The sequence below is a fragment of the Staurois parvus genome, unplaced genomic scaffold (genome assembly GCF_062004578.1).
Source record: "Staurois parvus isolate SC_StPar_1 unplaced genomic scaffold, SC_StPar_1.0 ptg000030l, whole genome shotgun sequence".
Lineage (NCBI taxonomy): Eukaryota > Metazoa > Chordata > Amphibia > Anura > Ranidae > Staurois > Staurois parvus.
In genome coordinates this window covers 2,532,176-2,550,576 of record NW_028317826.1, presented here as the reverse complement: position 1 = coordinate 2,550,576, position 18,401 = coordinate 2,532,176, and the positions used below count along the sequence as shown (strand labels likewise).

The following is an 18,401-nucleotide window of genomic DNA, read 5'->3' as shown; positions in this document are numbered from 1 at the left end:
GGTGGAGGCCACTGACCTTTTTATCCCTACTCATCTCTTCTGACTGTTTTTCACTAGTTTTGCATTTGGCTAGGATCAGTGTCACTACTGGTAGCATGAGGTGATACCTGGACCCTACAGAGGTTGCACAGGCGGTCCAACTCCTCCAGGATAGCACATCAATTCTTACCATTGCTAGAAGGTTTGTTGTGTCTCCTAGCACAGACTTGAGAGCATGCAGAAGATTCTAGGAGAGATGGACAGGGCCGTAGAAAGTCCTTGACCCACGTTAAATGACTTGTGTTCTGGTGCGTTTTACCACGTTCCAGTACAGTTCAGTGCAAAAAAAAAAAGCTGCATGATAATGTGTGGTTTTGTGTCCTTAGCGTTCACTTGCAACTCATGGTTCATTTGGGTTTTGACTGCGCAGATTGACTTTTGATCACTCAGTCATGGAGTCTTATGGACAGGCAGATGTTAACTTGCTTGTGTTCGTTTACACCTGCTGCCTCTGGGTGCACCCAGGACCGGGAACCCCCCCAAAATGGATTGCATCCTTTTTTCAGTTTTTATGGATCAGAGATGGCCTGATGTAAAAGTTGACGGGTCCACCTGAGTCCACTGGGCAGAAACTGAGGGGGCTGAGATGTGACACCCGTCCTGTTCGGCTCAGATTTTGTGTGGAAGGAGTAGTATTATGTCCTGACTTGCACCTTTCTCTACTAGTTTCCTTTTATATGACAAAAATATCTTCTTACAGCTGTACATGAAACCTAATTGTTGGGATTTTAGAACCTGTTGAGACTCATAGCAAACCTCAGGCAATGTAAAAACTACTAGGGATGCACCAAAATTCCAGTGGCCGAAACGTTTCGGCCGAAAACACCCCTTTCTGCTGAAATGTAAAAAAGCACTGGTAAAGATGCCAAAAAAATCCTGCCCTCAAAGCCGCCTGCTGCTGCCCGTCCGGCGTCACCCGGCCGCTGCTCGGTAGTTCAGTCTTACCTGAGAAACCATCAATCCCGGTGCTGGGCATAGAGATAAGTGAAGGAAAGATGACCACCACACATCTCTATGCCCTTGGAGGACCGGAGCAACGTCCCTTCCAGTTTCCGGCTTTTTTTTTTTTTTTATTGTAGCACTAGATCAATGCATTTTTTGATCCAATGCTTGACATTGCAGAGGAGAGATGTGGGGTCTTGTGAGAGAGATGTGAGATCGCCACGAACGTCGGAGCAAGAGCAATAATTATCACACTAGACCTCCTGTAACTTTACACTGCTAAACTGTAGAGATTTTTAAAGCATCACCAATGGAGATTTTTAAGTACCACCGCTTCATGCCATTCCACGAGCGTGCACAATTTTAAAGCGTGACATGTTGGGTATCTATTTAATCGCCGTAACATCCTTACATATTTTACAAAAAATTGGGAGATAGATATATATTTTTTTTTTTTAGCAGTGTATTTTTTTCCAAAAAATACTAATTTTTAAAAACTGCGCGGTTTTGGCCAAGTGCATTTTGAATTTTCGGTTTCAGCACCAGAATTTTAATTTTGGTGTACCACTAACTAACATTCCAATTACATATGTAACTGCAAATAAGATGGATGATAAAATGACTGATAGCGCCAATTACTGACACACTGGTACTTTTTTAAAGTGTAAAGGCAATTTTTTGTTTATGTAAAAAGTCGTACCTAATTGCTGTGCGTAATGTTTTTGCATCCCTGGTCCTCCTTTTTCTCAGGTCCCCCGTCTGTGCTCTTGGCTCCCCCTTTCCCCCGATCCCAGCAAGACAGTGTGTCTCAGCCTGCTCCCTCCAAACTGGCTGTGACTGACAGCAGCAGGAGGCAATGGTAACCGCTGTTCTCTTGCACATCACTTCAAGTCTGGACACTTTCACCCCCTTCCTGGCCAATTTTCAGCTTTCAGTGCTATCACACTTTGAATGACAATTGCGCAGTCATGCAACACTGTACCCATATGAATTTTTTAGCATTTTTTTGTTAGACAGATAAAACTTTATTTTGGCGGTATTTATAAACCACTGGGATTTTATTTTTCTTGCTATATCTTATTATACAGGATATATATATTTTCGCCAACAGTTTTCTCAGCACTTTACAATATAACGGGAGACAATACAGTTCAATACTAGAGGGTTAGGAGGGCCCTGCTCCCTATATAAATGTCCAAAAAAATTTAAGTGTTTTTCTTATAAAATTTTGCAAATCTTTCTAAATCTTGGCCAAAATGTATTCAGTTATCTTTTTAGTAAAAAAAAATAACCCAAATTAGTTTATAACCAAAAATGTATAGTTTTTTTAAAAAAAAAATTTAAATTATATAGACATGTTTTGTATTTTTTTTTACATGCTGTCACCCTAGCAGTACAGTGTCACCATAGTGACACTGTACTACTTGTGGGGGGTGATGAAGGTGAATACCACCCTCCCTCCTCTACGTAATGTAGCAGGGCTGATTAAACTGCTTGGTATTTCAGTGCAGCAGAAGTAGTACAGAGGCCAAATATGGGGAAATATGCAAGTACTGGAGAGAGGTCCTGAGATATACTGAATATTTTGATACAATCCCACAATTCCCTCATATTATAGCATCTAGATTTGTTACATAGTCTGGCTGAAAGATAAAAGTCTATCTAGTTCAACCATTAACCATTAACCATTTCAATACCATGCAATTTTACACCTTCCTGCCCAGGCCAGTTTTCAGGTTTCAGCGCTCACACTTTGAATGACAATTGCGCGATCATACAACACTGTACCCAAACTAAAATTTTATCATTTTCTTCACACAACTAGAGCTTTCTTTTGGTGGTATTTAATCACCGCTGGTGTTTTTATTTTTTGCTAAATTAACAAAAAAAGACCAAAATTTTTGAAAAAAAACACGTTTTTTTTTTGTTTCTGTTATAAAAGTTTACAAATAAATAATTGTTCATAAATTTAGGCCGAGATGTATTCTGCTACATGTCTTTGGTGAACATAACCCAAATTAGGATGTATTTTTTAGTTTGTAGAAAAGTTATAGAGTTCACAAACTATGGTATAGATCTGAATATTGATCAATCCTGAAGTACTGACAGCCAATCTAATTTCTTGTGGTTCAAGAATGTCAGAACAGTACAGATATCCCCAAATGACCCCTTTTTGCAGAGTAGACAGTCCGACGTACTTCATAAGAGGCATGGCGAGTTTTTTGAAGTTGTATTTTTTTGTCATCATTTTTCGGAAAATTAAAAAATTAAAAAAACTATTTTCACTATTTTTTTTTTTTACATACGGTCACCAGTGCAGTACAGCGTCATCATATAACTGGCATGGCGGTGAACAGGGACACTGACTGGTGACAGTATGAAAAAAAAAATTATTTTTTTTTTTATTTAATTTTTTATTACATTTTTTTTTTATTTTTTTAAGATTTTTTTTTTTATATTTTACTATGACCAAAGTAGTACAATGTTACCATAGTAACATTGTACTACTTTGGGGAAGTGATCAGTATTTTTTTTTTACACAATTTGCTTATAGCAAAGAATTACTTTGCTATAAGCAAGCATTTAGCTGAATTAAATCGATTCATTCAGCTTTTTTTTTTTTTTTTTTGTGCTTAGCTGTGATTTGGTCACAGCTAATCACATGACATGTGCATGTGATTAACTGTGACCATTCACAGCTAGGCACTAGTATACAATGGATGGCATGAATGAAGCCATCCATTGTATACAACTGTCATGTGACCTGCTGTGATTGGTCACAGCAGGTCACATGGTACCAGCAACGGGAGCCGGTACTCGGATCTGTCATCGGCCGTGTCCGAGGTGCACGGCCGGTGACAGATCGCACTGCTGCGCCGCTCTGCATTAGCGCAAACGGCGCATGTGCGGGAGCACGCCAAATGGCGTGCACCCGGAATGCAGAGACTGTTTTGAAGCCGCCAAACGGCCATTGGCCGGGCGGCTAATGGTTAAAGAAGAAAGTTATAATCCTATACCCACAGTTGATCCAGAGGAAGGTAAAAAAAAAAATCAAGCAAAGCATGATCCAATTAGCTCCTGCAGGGAAAAAAATTCCTTCCTGATCCCCTGTGACAATCTGATATTCCCGGGATCAACTTTACGTACAAATGTTAGTATCTAGTTATATTCTGTGTATCCAAGAAAGAATCCAGGACTTTTTTTTAAAGCAATGCACTGAGCTGGCCAGAACCAACTCTTGAGGGAGTCTATTCCACATTTTCACAGCTCTTGCTGTGAAGAAACCTTTCCGTGTATGGAGATTACATTTCTTTTCCTCCAGACGTAAAGAGTGCCCCCTTGTCCTCCGTGATGACCTCAGGGTGAATAACTGTACACCGAGTTCACTATATGAACCACTGATGTATTTATACATGTTGATCATATCCCCCCTAATCTCCTCTTCTCAAGAGAGAATACATTCAGTTCCTCTAATCTTTCCTCATAGCTGATCTCCTCCATGCCTGTTATCAGTTTAGTTGCCCTTCTCTGTACTTTCTCCAGTTCCCCAATGTTCTTTTTGTGAATTGGTGCCCAAAACTGAACTGCATATTCCAGATGAGGTCTTACTAATGATTTGTACCGGGGTAATATATCTTTCTCTGGAGTCTATACCTCTTTTAAAACAAGAGAGGATTTTGCTCGCAGCTTGGCATTGCATGTCATTATTAAGCTTGTGATCTACCAGAACTCCTAGATCCTTTCTCCACCATTGATTCCCCCAGTTGTACCCCCCCCCCGCCCCTGGTATGTATGATGCATGTATATTCTTAGCCCTCAATTGCAGAACCTTATATTTATCAACATTAAATCTCATTTGCAACATAGTTGCCCAATTAAACTGCATTGAGGTCGGCTTGTAAGTTGGAGACATCCTGTAAGGATGTTATTCCACTGCACAGCTTGGTGTCATCTGCAAAGACTGAAATGGGATTTTTAATCTCAGACCCTATATCGTTTAAAAAGGGTCCCAACACTGAACCTTGGGGTACACCACTGACAACCCCAGACCATTCAGAGTATGAATCATTAACCACTACTCTCTGAATACAATCTTTTAGCCAGTTTTCTATTCATTTACATACAGATTTTTCCAAGCCTGTAGACTTTACTTTACAAATTTAGTGTTGTGTGGGGAACTGTGTCAAACGCTTTTGCAAAATCCAAGTATACCACGTCCACTGCCACCCCTCTGTCCAAGGTTTTGCTCATCTCCTCATAAAAAGAAATCCGATTTGTTTGACAACTTCTGTCTTTCGTGAATCCATGCTGTCAGTTGCTTAAAAATTTTTTTCCATCAAGAACTCGTCTATGTGGTCTTTTATTAAACTCTCCAGTATCTTCCCAACTATAGAAGTTAAACTAACAGGTCTATAATTGGTAAAAATTTTGACCCCTTTTTAAATATTGGCATCGCATTGGCCTTACGCCAATCCAGTGGTACTATGCCAGTCAGAGTCCCTAAAAATGAGAAACAATGGCTTTGAAATGACATAGCTCAATTGTTTAAGGACCCGTGGGTGTAGGACATCCTGTCCAGGTGCTTTATTCACCTTTTTATTCTGTCTAAATATTTTTGGATCATATCAATTGTGAGCCAATGTGGATCATTTGTGTCAATTCCATGCCCATTATGGATAAGAGCTCCCCCATACTCCTTTTGTATACACAGAGCTGAAGAAGGGATTTAATTTGCCTTGTCTATGTCCCCAGTCACCCACTCTAGATTATTTTGTAAAGCACCTACATGTTCGGACCGGACCTTTTTACTATTAATATATTTGAAGATTTTTTGGGGGGTTGGTCCTGCTATCTTGTGCATTCATAATAATACATACTCTGCAGCTTTCTTGGTTCTATGTAATTCTTGTCTGACCTTGTCCAGTTGATATAGTTGGGCTGGCTGGAGCTTCCAGGTTCAAGTGAACAGAATGTTCATTCAAGGCTTTTTTTTTTCCTCCCTGAGGCTGTTTGATTTTCCCTCCCTGTCCTAGTGATCACAGCATGTTCACCTAACTGGAAGGGAGGGTAAATCTCCCAACCATGATGGGTTTGTTTTGTTTTTGTTTTTTTGTAAAAGCGGGTAAGCCTAGTATCCCTATCTGATTACAGTCTGTATCTCTGTTGTAGATTTTCACGTTATCTAGTGAAGCCATTATCACAGGAAGTGAGCTCTGGATAGAAGTAAAAATTCCATTTCTTCTAACGCTTCCTCACTCTGTCCATAACAACGTTTTGGCTGGACTTGCACTATGAGAAAAATTCTGACTAAAATGCACATTATTATTATACAGGATTTATATAGCGCCAACAGTTTGATCAGCGCTTTACAATATAGATAAATGAGTGCATGTACAGAGTCCGCATGTCTCACTTCATGCTGTTCTAAATGGAACTGTACATTCAAACCACACATCACTTCATTAAATCTTTCAGTCGCTGCTTTATACAATCTTGTCTATTGTATTTGATTGAATTGGCTTTTGATCCTCCACATTGAACCGTTTAGCCTAAACTTGAGCAATTCCTGTCTGACCAACTAAATTTAAAGTGTTACTAAACCCAGGACCCTGCCTTCACTACATCTGATCTCCCACAGAACATGGAAGTGTAATTATTTTAGTAAAAATAAACTGCTAAATACCTTTTCTCATCAGCAGTTTTGAGACTTCTATCAGTGTTCGGCAGAGCACATGTTAAAGTTTGTAGGAGGAGTTTTCATTTTGCTCTAGGAGGATGTTGAGCTCCTGACCTCTGTGTGGACAGTGCTGATTGTCCTTTGATCAGATTACTCTCCCAAGAAAATAAAACCCTCCTCTAGTAATACAAACCTAAAGGAGTGTGCAGAGTGACTCTAGACAGGATATGAGGGGGGACACTGGAAGAAGGAGAGGATCAGAGAAGTCAGGATCAAACAGCCTTATTACACAATGCAGAGAATTAACCCCTTAGGTTCCATAGTGAGTATACCAAGCACTCTTTACTGCATATACAGACTGATTTTACTGCTGTGGGTTTAGTAACACTAAATTTCAAAGCATTGGTTGAAAAACAAGAGAAATCCAGGAAATATTTTAAAATTTGCTGGATTAGCAATAGTTATTTGTAACAAGGTGTATTCCACACCACAGGCACAATTTCACTGAGAGCAGATAGTAAAGTTTCCACCATATTCAGGGACTCCCAACCGAAGAAACATGGTTTTCTTATACAGCAGCCACACTGCCCACCCCTGACAGGACAGCTGCTGAGTAGGATCCCTGAAGGTCTCCTGTCAGAGCAACAGAAGTATAGCAGTAGCCATATTATTGGCACTCAAAATTGTAACTTGTAAATGGAGAGTTCCAGGAGATTGCATACAATACACTTGACTAGTAGAAGGCCAGCAGATTTTAACTAGGTGTCATTCCTGGAGTTCTTTACATGATGAACAATGCCTCAAAACAGGTTAGGACTTTTAAATAGATTTACACAAGGTAATTGCAATGTTATTTTAGGGGACTTTTGGGGTTTTTTTTTTGTTTTATTTAACTTGCTTAAGGGTCTTTTCTGAAATCTTCTTTGAGGATTGTCAACATTGATTAGATTCTATGAAGGACTTTAGTAGGGTGGCTACATTAGAGAGACCTATGCTAGGAATGCACTGATATTTTGGTGGCCGAAAAGTTTCGTCCGATATAAATAAAAAGCACAGGTGCAGAATAAAGCCCTCCTGCTCGCTGCTGCCGCTCGGTAGTTCTCAGCCTTACCTGAGAAACCATCAAATGATCCCAGTGAGATTAGTGAAGGAAAGATGGCCTCCACTCATCTCTATAGCCTTGGAGTCACTTCTGGTTCCGGGTCTTTTTTTTTTTTTTTTTTTCTGATCCAATGCTTTACATTGCAGAGGAGAGATGTGGGGACTTATTGACCCCACATCTCTCCACAAAGAGGTCCTATCACTAATTATTTCTATCACAAGGGATGCATGCATTTCTTGTGATAAGAATAAGTGATTAAAAAATTTTGAAAGGGACAGTGCAAAGAAAAAAAACAAAACATTTAAATTAAAAAAAAAAAAAAATTAAGTGCCCCCATCCCCGCCTCCTCTGTAACTTTACACTGCTAACCTGTAGAATTTTTTTTTAAGCTTCACCCATGGAAATTTTAACATACCGCAGTTTCATGCCATTCCAGAAGCGTGTGGAATTTTAAAGTATGACATGTTTGGTATCTTTTTTACTCACCGTAATATCCTTTCATAGTTTACAAAAAATTGGGGTATATATATATTTTTTTTTTTTTTTTACTTGCCTACTGGGCACTTATACCCCCTTCCTTACCAGGCCAATTTTCAGCTTTTAGCGCTGTCGCACTTTGAATGACAATTACGTGGTCATGCATCATTGTACTCATTGTACCCATATGACGTTTTTATAATTTTTTTTTTTCTCACAAATAGAGCTTTCTTTTGGTGGTATTTAATTGCCGCTGGGTGTTTTTTACTTTTTGCGCTATAAACACAAAAAGAAGCAATTTTTTTTTTTAATTTTTTGCTTTATTATAAAATTTTGCAAACAGGTAATTTTTCTCCTTCACTGATGTGCGTTGAAGCAGCACTGCTGGGCACTGGCGGGCAGCAATCATCAGGGCACTGACCATCGGTGCCGATCCCTGCTCTAACAACTGCCAGTTCTCGGCAGTACTTTTCTCACGCTCTCATTTCCCTGTGGACAGCGTATCATTGGACACGGCTGATCACGTGGATAAAAGGCCGCTGTGATTGGCCTTTTACCACATCACGTGATCAGCTGTGTCCGTAGGACACAGTGATCACAGAAACCGCCGGGTGCATGCCCCCGGGGGAGCACAGAGAGCGTGTTCTGGGAGGACGTCATATAATGTCCTCCCAGAACTGGCCGGCCGCAGTGCAGCCATCATTCGGCTATCTCCGGTTGGCAACTAGTTAAAGTATTTTTTCCCAAAAAATATATATATTTTTTTTTTTCAAAAACTACGCATTTTCGGTTTTTGGCCAAGTGCATTTTGAATTTTCTGTTTCGGCACCAGAATATTAATTTTGGTGCACCACTAACCTATGCATGTAAGGGGTTTCATATATGGAGATAAAAACATGCTTCTGAATACCAGGGCTCCATTGGTAGCAGATATTTACCTAATGCTTGGGCATGTATATGAATCTATCCATACACCCCAGGGCCACTTGCAGCCCTTGGACTCAAGCAGTCTTGTAGTAGGGAGTGGAAGAATTGATTTGTAAATGGGTAATAGCAGTGATCTCTACTAGTTTTTGCATAGTTCTCAGTCTCACTCTGTGTAGAATGTCTTCAGTGTCCAATCACACCCCCAATGTCCCCGTTCTTTGAACATCATTTCCTTTAATTTGTCAATCTGAGAGTCCTTTAACATCACATAAATCAACATTGTGTCCCTTTCATATCAGGGACAGCAGATAAGGCCCTATACTTCGTAGGGATGCAACCACTGGTTTAGACACGGTGGCTGCCTAGCTCTTGTGATTTGTTCATATTGCTAATTTAGTTTCAAAAATACGCAAAAAATGGGAATTTGTGTGGTTTACCTTGATCTTAGGAATTGCATTCATCAGGGTTTTTTTTTTTTTCCCCCCCTCTCTTTGCAGGTTAGTCCTCTGTGGCTCAAGTAGCACGGGAAGATGTTTTACGCACATTTTGTTCTGAGCAAGAGAGGGCCGCTAGCCAAAATCTGGCTGGCGGCCCACTGGGACAAGAAACTGACTAAAGCCCATGTGTTTGAGTGCAACCTGGAGAGCAGTGTGGAGAGCATCATCTCACCAAAGGTATGTGCTGGGCTGGTTAGAGTTGCCAGTTTTTTAATTTTTTTTTTTTTTTTTTTCCTAGTTGTCTAACCACTTACATTTTCTTCTAGGTAAAAATGGCTTTGCGTACTTCCGGGCATCTCCTTTTGGGTGTTGTCAGAATCTACCACAGGAAGGCAAAGTACCTCCTCGCTGACTGTAATGAAGCTTTCATCAAAATAAAGATGGCCTTTCGGCCTGGTGAGTATAGACGCTCCTCAGTCTCTGTAAATCTGCTTATCACACAGCTATTTTCCATCAAGGAGGAAAGAACATAGATTTTTGTTTAGATGCTATATCTTTAGCCCTCAATTAAATGACCTGTGTACCATTTATCTCCTGAGCGCCCTATCCTGCAAATGTCATTGTGTTATCTTGGCAGCACAGAAAGCTAGATGCAGTGTGTGCTGCTTGTATGTGATAAGATACAGCCACTAACTGATCCTTTAAAACATTTAGATTTCAATTTGTAAAGAGATTGTAATCTTATTTCTTCTTTTTTTTTTTGGTTGATGTGATTTGAGGTTGCATATAATCCTGCTTTCAAATGACAAACTGGACAAGTGTCCTCAAAGTGCTTCAGTCTTCACATTTGTATGATGTGAAAATTAACTACTCTAATTATATAATCTAAAGTATTTAAAGCGACACTTTGATCATTTTGGTTCATGTGACACTGGTTTGATAGCCCACATGTGACACCACCATGTGGGGGATAGTAGTGTCTTTGACCTGATTAAGTGCTGATACAGGAGCTTACTCAGGGTGGACTCCTATATTGACAAGGGAGCAGAGCCTGGTTGAGTAATCCATGTTTTGAAGAGTAAGGTCTGGATATTGGAAAGCACTATCACCATGTTCTGAATAGGAAGGCAAGCTTCTCTTTAGGCTCCACCCAGAATTCACAACTGGCATGTAGAGCCACCCATAGTAATGGATACTGTGTGCAGGTATATGCTGTACTTGTGTAAGCTTGAGTGTAACTTGTGTGTCCAGGAATTTGCACTCATGTATGTGTTTTTAAAGGATAAGTTCACCCTGCGGAACATGTTGCATGTTCCACCTATTTTTGGGGTATAACATGTAACATGTTTCCAATGCTGCGGCCGCTGCTTGCTCTTCTCACTTAAAGCGGAGCTCCACCCAAAAGGGGAAGTTCCGCTTTAAGGACTGCTCCCCATTAAGGATTGGCACCTGGGGGGAGCAGGTACCCGAATTTGACAGGTACCCACTCCCACATCCGGTTCGATCACCTGGGTGATCGGAAACGGAAGGTGTCCTCCCTCCCGGTAGTCTTTTGGGATACTTGACAGGTCCCAGAAGACTACAGGACCATTGACGAAGCGCAGCACTACTCGCGCATGTGCAGTGAGTACCCAGCAGTGAAGCCGCAAGCTGTCACAGCCGGGTGCCCACAGTGAAGATGTCGTTGTCCTGGAATACAGGACGGCCGATGAAGCGAGCTGCGGGGGTCACACCACGGGCCCGAGGGGCATGTAAGTGGCTGTTTATTTAAAAGTCAGCAGCTACAGTTTTTATAGCTGCTGACTTTTTTTTTTTTTGATAGGTCGAGTGGAACTCTGCTTTAGGTCCAGATCCTCCAGCTGACTGTTGGTCCCAGTGCAGATCATTATCACAGCACGATGATTGACTTCTTCTTCTTACCAATATTTGTTTTGACTCAGGAGCTGGATGCAGCTCCCGGACGTGCATTGGTCTTATAAGCAGGGATCAGATGCAATCTGCTTATCTCTGTTAATGAAGGGGTCTTTTTTTTTTTTAAATAAACCCGCTAAGACATAAATGATTTCACAAATGTCTGGCTGTCTTTTTGGCTTCATCACTTCCAGTCACCAAATATGCAGTAATAAAGCCAGAGCTATTGAATTGCATTACTGTTTCAGGTGAGTGACTGTAAGTATTAAACTTAATAATCAAATAAAACTTATAAGATGGGAAGCACAGTCCTCCTTTCTCATGACCGGTTTTTACTAGGCCAAGCATGTCAAACTCTGATAAACATGACTGAATTGAGGGGCCTAAATCTTCAAGGGGGGCTGCACGAAGTCTACTGTGGGCCGCACCTGCAAATTGTCACTTCAGGACTTAACGGCAGAGAAGGAGAAAGAGAGGGTCGCATGCGGCACATGAAACATCAATGTAGTAATAGTTTTTCAATACCTTGGTCTTTCACATGGGTGTGGGCGGATCAGATCCACCTTGTCTGTTTTTGAGGTTCATCTGGATAAAATCTCAATGTTCGTTTATGGGCAAATGTAAACAGACATGCATCCATTTACCCCTCTGAGTCAATCTATGTCAGAAAAATACACATATTGAAAAGGTGTGACACACGCACACTATTGCCAGATGTATTGGGACGCCTGCCTTTACACGCACATGACCTTTATTCGCTATAAGGTTGTCCACAAGGTTTAGGAGTGTCTATGGGAATGTTTGACCATTCTTCCAGAAGCGTATTTGTGAGGTCAGACACTGATGTCAGATGAGAAGGCCTGGCTCAGTCTCCACTCTAATTTATCCCAAAGGTGTTCTATCGGGTTTAGGTTAGTCATGTTCCTCCACCCCAGCCTCGCTCATCCATGTCTTTATGGACCTTGCTTTGTGCACTGGTGCGTAGCCATGTTAGAACAGAAAGGAGCCTTCCCCAAACTGTTCCCACAAAGTTGGCAGTTGAAATTGTCCAAAATGTCTTGGTATGCTGATGCCTTAAAGCGTTCCCTTCACTGGAACAAAGGGGCCAAGTCCAACCCCACACCATAGGCCCCATCCATCAAACTTTACACTTGGCACAATGCAGTCAGGCAAGTGCCGTTCTGGCAACCACCAAACCCAGACAAGTCCATCGGATTGTGAGACAGAAGTGATTCGGCACTCCAGAGAACACATCTCCACTGCTCTAGAGTCCAGTGGCAGTGTGCTTTACACCACTGCATCCGACGCTTTGCATTGCACTTGGTGATGTAAGGCTTGGATGCAGCTGCTCGGCCATGGAAACCCATTCCATGAAGCTCTCTATGCACTGCTGTGCTAATCTGAAGGCCACAAAAAGTTTGGAGGTCTTTTAGCTATTGACTCTGCAGACAGTTGCACTGACCCCGCTCTGTACTTTTTACGTGGCCTACCACTTGGTGGCTGAGTTGATGTTGTTCCCAGTTGCTTCCACTTTGTTATAATCCCACTAACAGTTGACCGTGGAATATTTTGTAGCAAGGGAATTACACAGATGGACCCATCGCGGTACCACGCTTGAATTCGCTGAGCTCCTGAGAGCGACCCATGCTTTCACAAATGTTTATAAAGCAGTCTGCATGCCTAGGTGCTTGATTTTATACACCTGTGGCCATGGAGGGGATTGGAACACATGAATTCAATGATTTGGAGGGGTGTCCCAATACTTTTGGCAATATAGTGTGTGATACATATATATATGTATGTATGTATGTATGTAAAACTAACATTGGTCCAGCTGGAAAGGATAACCTGAACAGACGCAGATGCCATCCGCTTAAATAAAACTCTGTAAGCTTGCAGTTTAACAACTTCAGTTTGTAATGTGTGTCTCATGGACTGCTGCTTTCTTCTAGGGGTGGTGGATTTGCCGGAGGAAAACAGAGAAGCCGCATACAATGCAATCACTCTGCCAGAAGAATTTCATGATTTTGATCAACCATTGCCAGACCTAGAGTAAGCAAATTCATTTAACTTATTAATTTTTTTTTTTTTTTTTTTTTGTCCGTGAATGGCCAGTGTTCGGTATAATTCTGTATTTAAACAAACTAAACTGTAGATGACAAATGGCTGGTGTGCTTAACCACTTGAAGACCAATGGTGCATGGTAACATTGCTGGACTTTAAGTGGTTATACCGGGATGATAGCTGCAGGCATCATCCTGGTATTGTTTTTAGGGCCAGCGGAACACTTTTTGTAATCCTAGCAGCTAATTAGCCACTGAAATGTTTTTTTTTTTAGTCCATGGTAGGGGTTTCCTGCTTCCTTCTTGAGCTCTCCTGTCTCACCAGGGACAAAAACAGCTCGATCATCTTTATGGTCTAAGAAACCGGAAACAATGGGAGTTTTGTCACTTCTGGTTTTAACAGTTGTAAACAAACCATTACTTGTTTGAAAAAAGCTTCGGATCATACTGATCTTGGTTTGATCTGAAGCTTTTAAAGGTAGAGAAATGTGGGGTCTAAAGAGTACTTGTTCACTGCCCATGCTCCTAAGTAATGTTGTTCATCCCTTGTGATGACAATAAAGTTGCCCAAACAAAAAGTAGTGTAAAATTATTTTTAAGCTCCCTTGTCCCTCTGCTTGTGCGCAAAAGTGAATGCACGCGTCGGTCTTGCGTTGATACGTAAATAGTAATTGCACCACACGTGAGGTATCGCCATGAATGTCAGATCGAGAGCAACAATTCTAGCACCAGACCACCTATGTAAATCTAAAGTTGTAACCTGCAAAGGCTTTTAAATTGTAGCATGTGGTTAATATATATATTTGGTATCTATTTACTTGGCGTAACATCTTTTATGTTTTACCAAACAATTGAGTATTGATTTTTTTTTGTGCATTAAAAATCATTAAAGTGTTTATTTTCCCAAAATAGTTTGAAAAACCGCTGCGCAAATACTGTGTAACATAAAAATTACAACACCCACCATTTTATTCTCTAGGGTCTCTGATTACAAAAATAAATAAAATATATATAATATAGTTTGTGGGTTCTAAGTAATTTTCTAGCACTAGATTCTGATTTTTACTTGTAAACAAAGTGCCATGGAAAGGCCTGGTCTTAAATTGGTTAACATGACATAACTGTCTTCTCCTTAGTGATATTGATGTAGCCCAGCAGTTCAGCCTCAACCAGAGTAGAGTGGAGGAGATCACTATGAGAGAAGAGGTTGGAAACATCAATATCTTGCAAGACAATGATTTTGGTGAGTACTTTTTTTCTTCAAGTTTTGTACAAAACAAAATATGATACCAGTCCTACTTTGTATTAAATGAAATCTGTCAAATTCTTATTGTGAACTTCATCTCATTCGTTGTGTGGCTTTTTACCAGCCTTTGGATAGTGGGGAAGGCTTTGAATTGGTCAGACGATTGACCCAAATCTCTGCATCCTAACAATGGGAAGGGTGTAGATTGCTCTGTAAAAGATTTGAGTTTCTTTAATGCACGGTCTCTAAAGGTTTCTCAGTGAAAAGATGGTAAATACTCCACACCTACCACTGATCTTCAGTGTAATGAAAAAGACCGCTGTGGTTTCTCTCGTTGGCTCCAGTGGTAAATTTGTGGATCCAACAGATGAATGCAGTGAGGGACCAGGCAAACACTCCAGAAATATTTGATTCTGAGGAGTCTTCAGGCAGTAGATTCGGTTCATAACACCGTAGATCGGTGGCAAAAGCAGCAGGAGAGGTGCGTGTTTAGTGTGTTCATTGCAAAGGAACCTTTTTTTTTATTTTAACAGCATTATGAGGGGCAGGTGATGTCTATATGCGATGAGTTGATGGCTATCCTGGGATTGCTTTCTAATGAGCTGAATGTCCATCAGAAATGTTCTTCACATGAACTTGTTCCTTTTGACACCATCTGTGCTTTTTTTCAATAATATTACATTGACTTTTTGCATTGTTCAGGTGACTTCGGTATGGATGACCGAGAGATGATGCGTGAAGGCAGTGCTTTTGAAGATGACATGTTGGTCAGTACCAGCGCCTCCAATCTCTTACTGGAGCCAGAACAGAACGCCAGCCAGCTGAATGAGAAGAGCAACCACTTGGAATATGATGACCAGTACAAAGATGACAACTTTGGGGATGGAAATGATGGAGGAATATTGGGTATGAGTTGAGCATAAGATGTGGTGTGTTTTTTGTGTTTGGTTTTTTTTTTTCCCCCCCTCTAGTCAAAAGCTGCAATCTCCTTAAGTTTAAAGTGCATCTTTAGTTAGAAAATTAGGTTCTGCTAGATTACTTCAGACTGACCCATTTTGCAGGTCTAGTGATTTAAAACCAAGTGCCCCTACTGTTTAAAATCCAGTAATACTCTCTCATCTTGCTCTGCACATGCTCAGTTACTCTATTTTTAGGCACTGTTACAAAGTTGTAGAGGTCATCCTGAGAGCCTAAAGATTTACTGCTGCTGAGGAGATCTGGGCTTCAGTAAAATGGCAGCCTCCAGCAAGAGGAAATAGAAGCAATGCTGGAGGCAATTTACAATACACACTAATTTTGGTAGCATAATAATGTGGATTGTATGTTCCATATTAGGCACCATTTTTTAATTAAGTCATGGGTAATGTTTTGCTTTCAGTAAAATCCCTCCTAAACCTATGCCATGGTAACAAGTGTCCTCATTGGAAGATTCCTTTTCCTTTTTTGGCGACATCTCCGCTTCAGTGCTTATTTTTATAAAATTGGTCATCAACACAAATTGGGTATCTCATTACCAGAGAAATGAATGTCAGTAAGGCTGACAGAAGTTCAACCATTTCTGACTTTCTCCAAAACAAAGTTTTTTTTTTTTTTGCTTTTAGATATGCTTAAGGGCTCGCGTAGACAAGCCATTTTTATTTATTCTTTTCCTAATTTGTTTTTTAAAGTGTGCTTGAAATACAAGAATGTGGACTTCAATTTAGTGTAATGGTGCTTTTGGAGATGACTGTTCTGCTTGACCTGCTTTCTGTTTCTTTGGATGGAATGGGTTTTCTTTAGGGCCTGCATATAAATAGTATATAGAGTTCAAATGCAAAGCGTTCATAAACAAAGCTTCGCTACACAAACACTGCCAGAAATTCTCAGTGCTATGTAACATGGCACTTTGTATAAAAAAAAAAAAAAAAAAAAAGCAGACTTGTGCCCCTTTTTTCCCTTTTTTATTCATTGGATTATATAGAGTGGCATGTGAGAGTCTGCTGTATGTTGAAGCATGGATAGTAAACGATTGCAGTCCATGTGGCTCACCTTTGCTGAGAGAGATATACATGCCTGTTGATGCAGTATTTTCTTCTTGTGATATTGCTTCTAAGCGCCTGTTCAGAGAATCTATAGTTACTGCCGTTTTTAATCTACCAGATGACAAGCTTATAAGTGATGGTGGAGGGGGTATCTTTGATGACCCACCCACACTCCCAGAAGAAGGTGTCACAATGCCTGTACAGCCCGCACATGACGATCTGGATGACGATGATAATGTGTCACGTAAGTAATTCAGCTTTAGTCAATCTACAGTAGCATAAAGTGTGCTTTATTTTCGGCATTCTTTAATGCTTGTCCCATTATCAGTTTAACTGTTTCATTAATATACGGTCTTTATCCCCAGTTGGTGGGGCAGACAGTCCTGATTCTGTGGATCCTGTGGAGCCTTTGCCAACTATGACTGATCAGACTACCTTGGTCCCAAATGAGGAGGAAGCTTTTGCTCTGGAGCCAATTGATATTACAGGTGAATCCTTCTTAGTACTTGATAATTGGATGGAAGTTTGGATCGTAAGTGTTTTTATGTGTATACCTGTGTTTTAACTGTTTCTTTGCATCTTTTAGTCAAAGAAACTAAAGCCAAGAGGAAGAGAAAGCTGATCGTGGACAGTGTGAAGGAGTTGGACAGCAAAACCATTCGTGCTCAGCTGAGTGACTACTCTGACATTGTGACAACCCTGGACCTGGCACCTCCGACTAAGAAACTAATGATGTGGAAAGAGACAGGAGGGGTGGAAAAACTGTTCTCCCTTCCTGCTCAGCCTTTGTGGAATCCTAGGCTCCTGAAGGTAAGAGCAGACCCAAATGAGCCTGAATTTGCCGTTTTTAGTATGCTTGTGTTTAAATATGCTCCTTCTGTTCATTGCATTGACAGCTGTTTACACGTTGCCTCACACCTCTGGTACCCGATGAGCTCAGAAAGAGGAGAAAGGGTGGAGAAGCGGATAATTTGGATGAGTTCCTAAAGGAATTTGAGAATCCAGACGTTCCAAGAGAAGAGCTGAGACAACAGGATGTTATTGGTAAGTGTTTTGTCCTATTCTGTGGTTCAGAAACCCACTAAGAGCAAATGCTGTTAGCCATGTGGTTTATGTAATGGTTAAAGAGCACCTTTAGTGCTTGAGATTAGATTCAGTGTTACATATTTATCGCAACTGATTTGTAAAGTATCTAATGTAAATAGACTGTCACTTTGCCCATTCAAGGCAAGGGGACAGACTTTTCAAGCCCATTACCAGTCTTGCTTTTATTTTCCGTACCTGCTACACATTCCTTTAGTTCTAACCCTAAATAAGCTGCTGTTTTGGGTGGTGGTGGAGCTTACACAGGGTAGATATCGCCCTCTCCAACATTAGTTAATGGTGATTGAGAGTGAAGTTCCAATTTAACAGATCTTCACTTTACCCTGTACATACAAAGTGACTTTGAGAGGTTCCAGTGGGTCATTCTCCTGTTGATCTAATGGCAGTAATATTAAAGGAATTTTTTTTTTGTTTAAAATTAAATTTTCTACTTACCTGCTCTGTGCATTGGTTTA

General features: G+C 40.6%; 1 protein-coding gene across 1 annotated transcript in view; it reads left to right on the top strand.

The window, feature by feature from the left end:
* Positions 1-18,401, top strand: part of RAD21 (RAD21 cohesin complex component) — a 55,432-nt gene that overhangs the window by 16,647 nt on the left and 20,384 nt on the right. The window contains exons 2-10 of the mRNA XM_089659039.1: positions 9,662-9,838; positions 9,928-10,057; positions 13,465-13,564; positions 14,712-14,818; positions 15,524-15,727; positions 16,961-17,086; positions 17,208-17,330; positions 17,429-17,652; positions 17,739-17,886. Of these exons, the coding sequence (XP_089515165.1) occupies positions 9,695-9,838; positions 9,928-10,057; positions 13,465-13,564; positions 14,712-14,818; positions 15,524-15,727; positions 16,961-17,086; positions 17,208-17,330; positions 17,429-17,652; positions 17,739-17,886 (1,306 nt within the window). The 5' untranslated portion in view covers positions 9,662-9,694. The remainder of the gene's footprint in view (positions 1-9,661; positions 9,839-9,927; positions 10,058-13,464; positions 13,565-14,711; positions 14,819-15,523; positions 15,728-16,960; positions 17,087-17,207; positions 17,331-17,428; positions 17,653-17,738; positions 17,887-18,401) is intronic.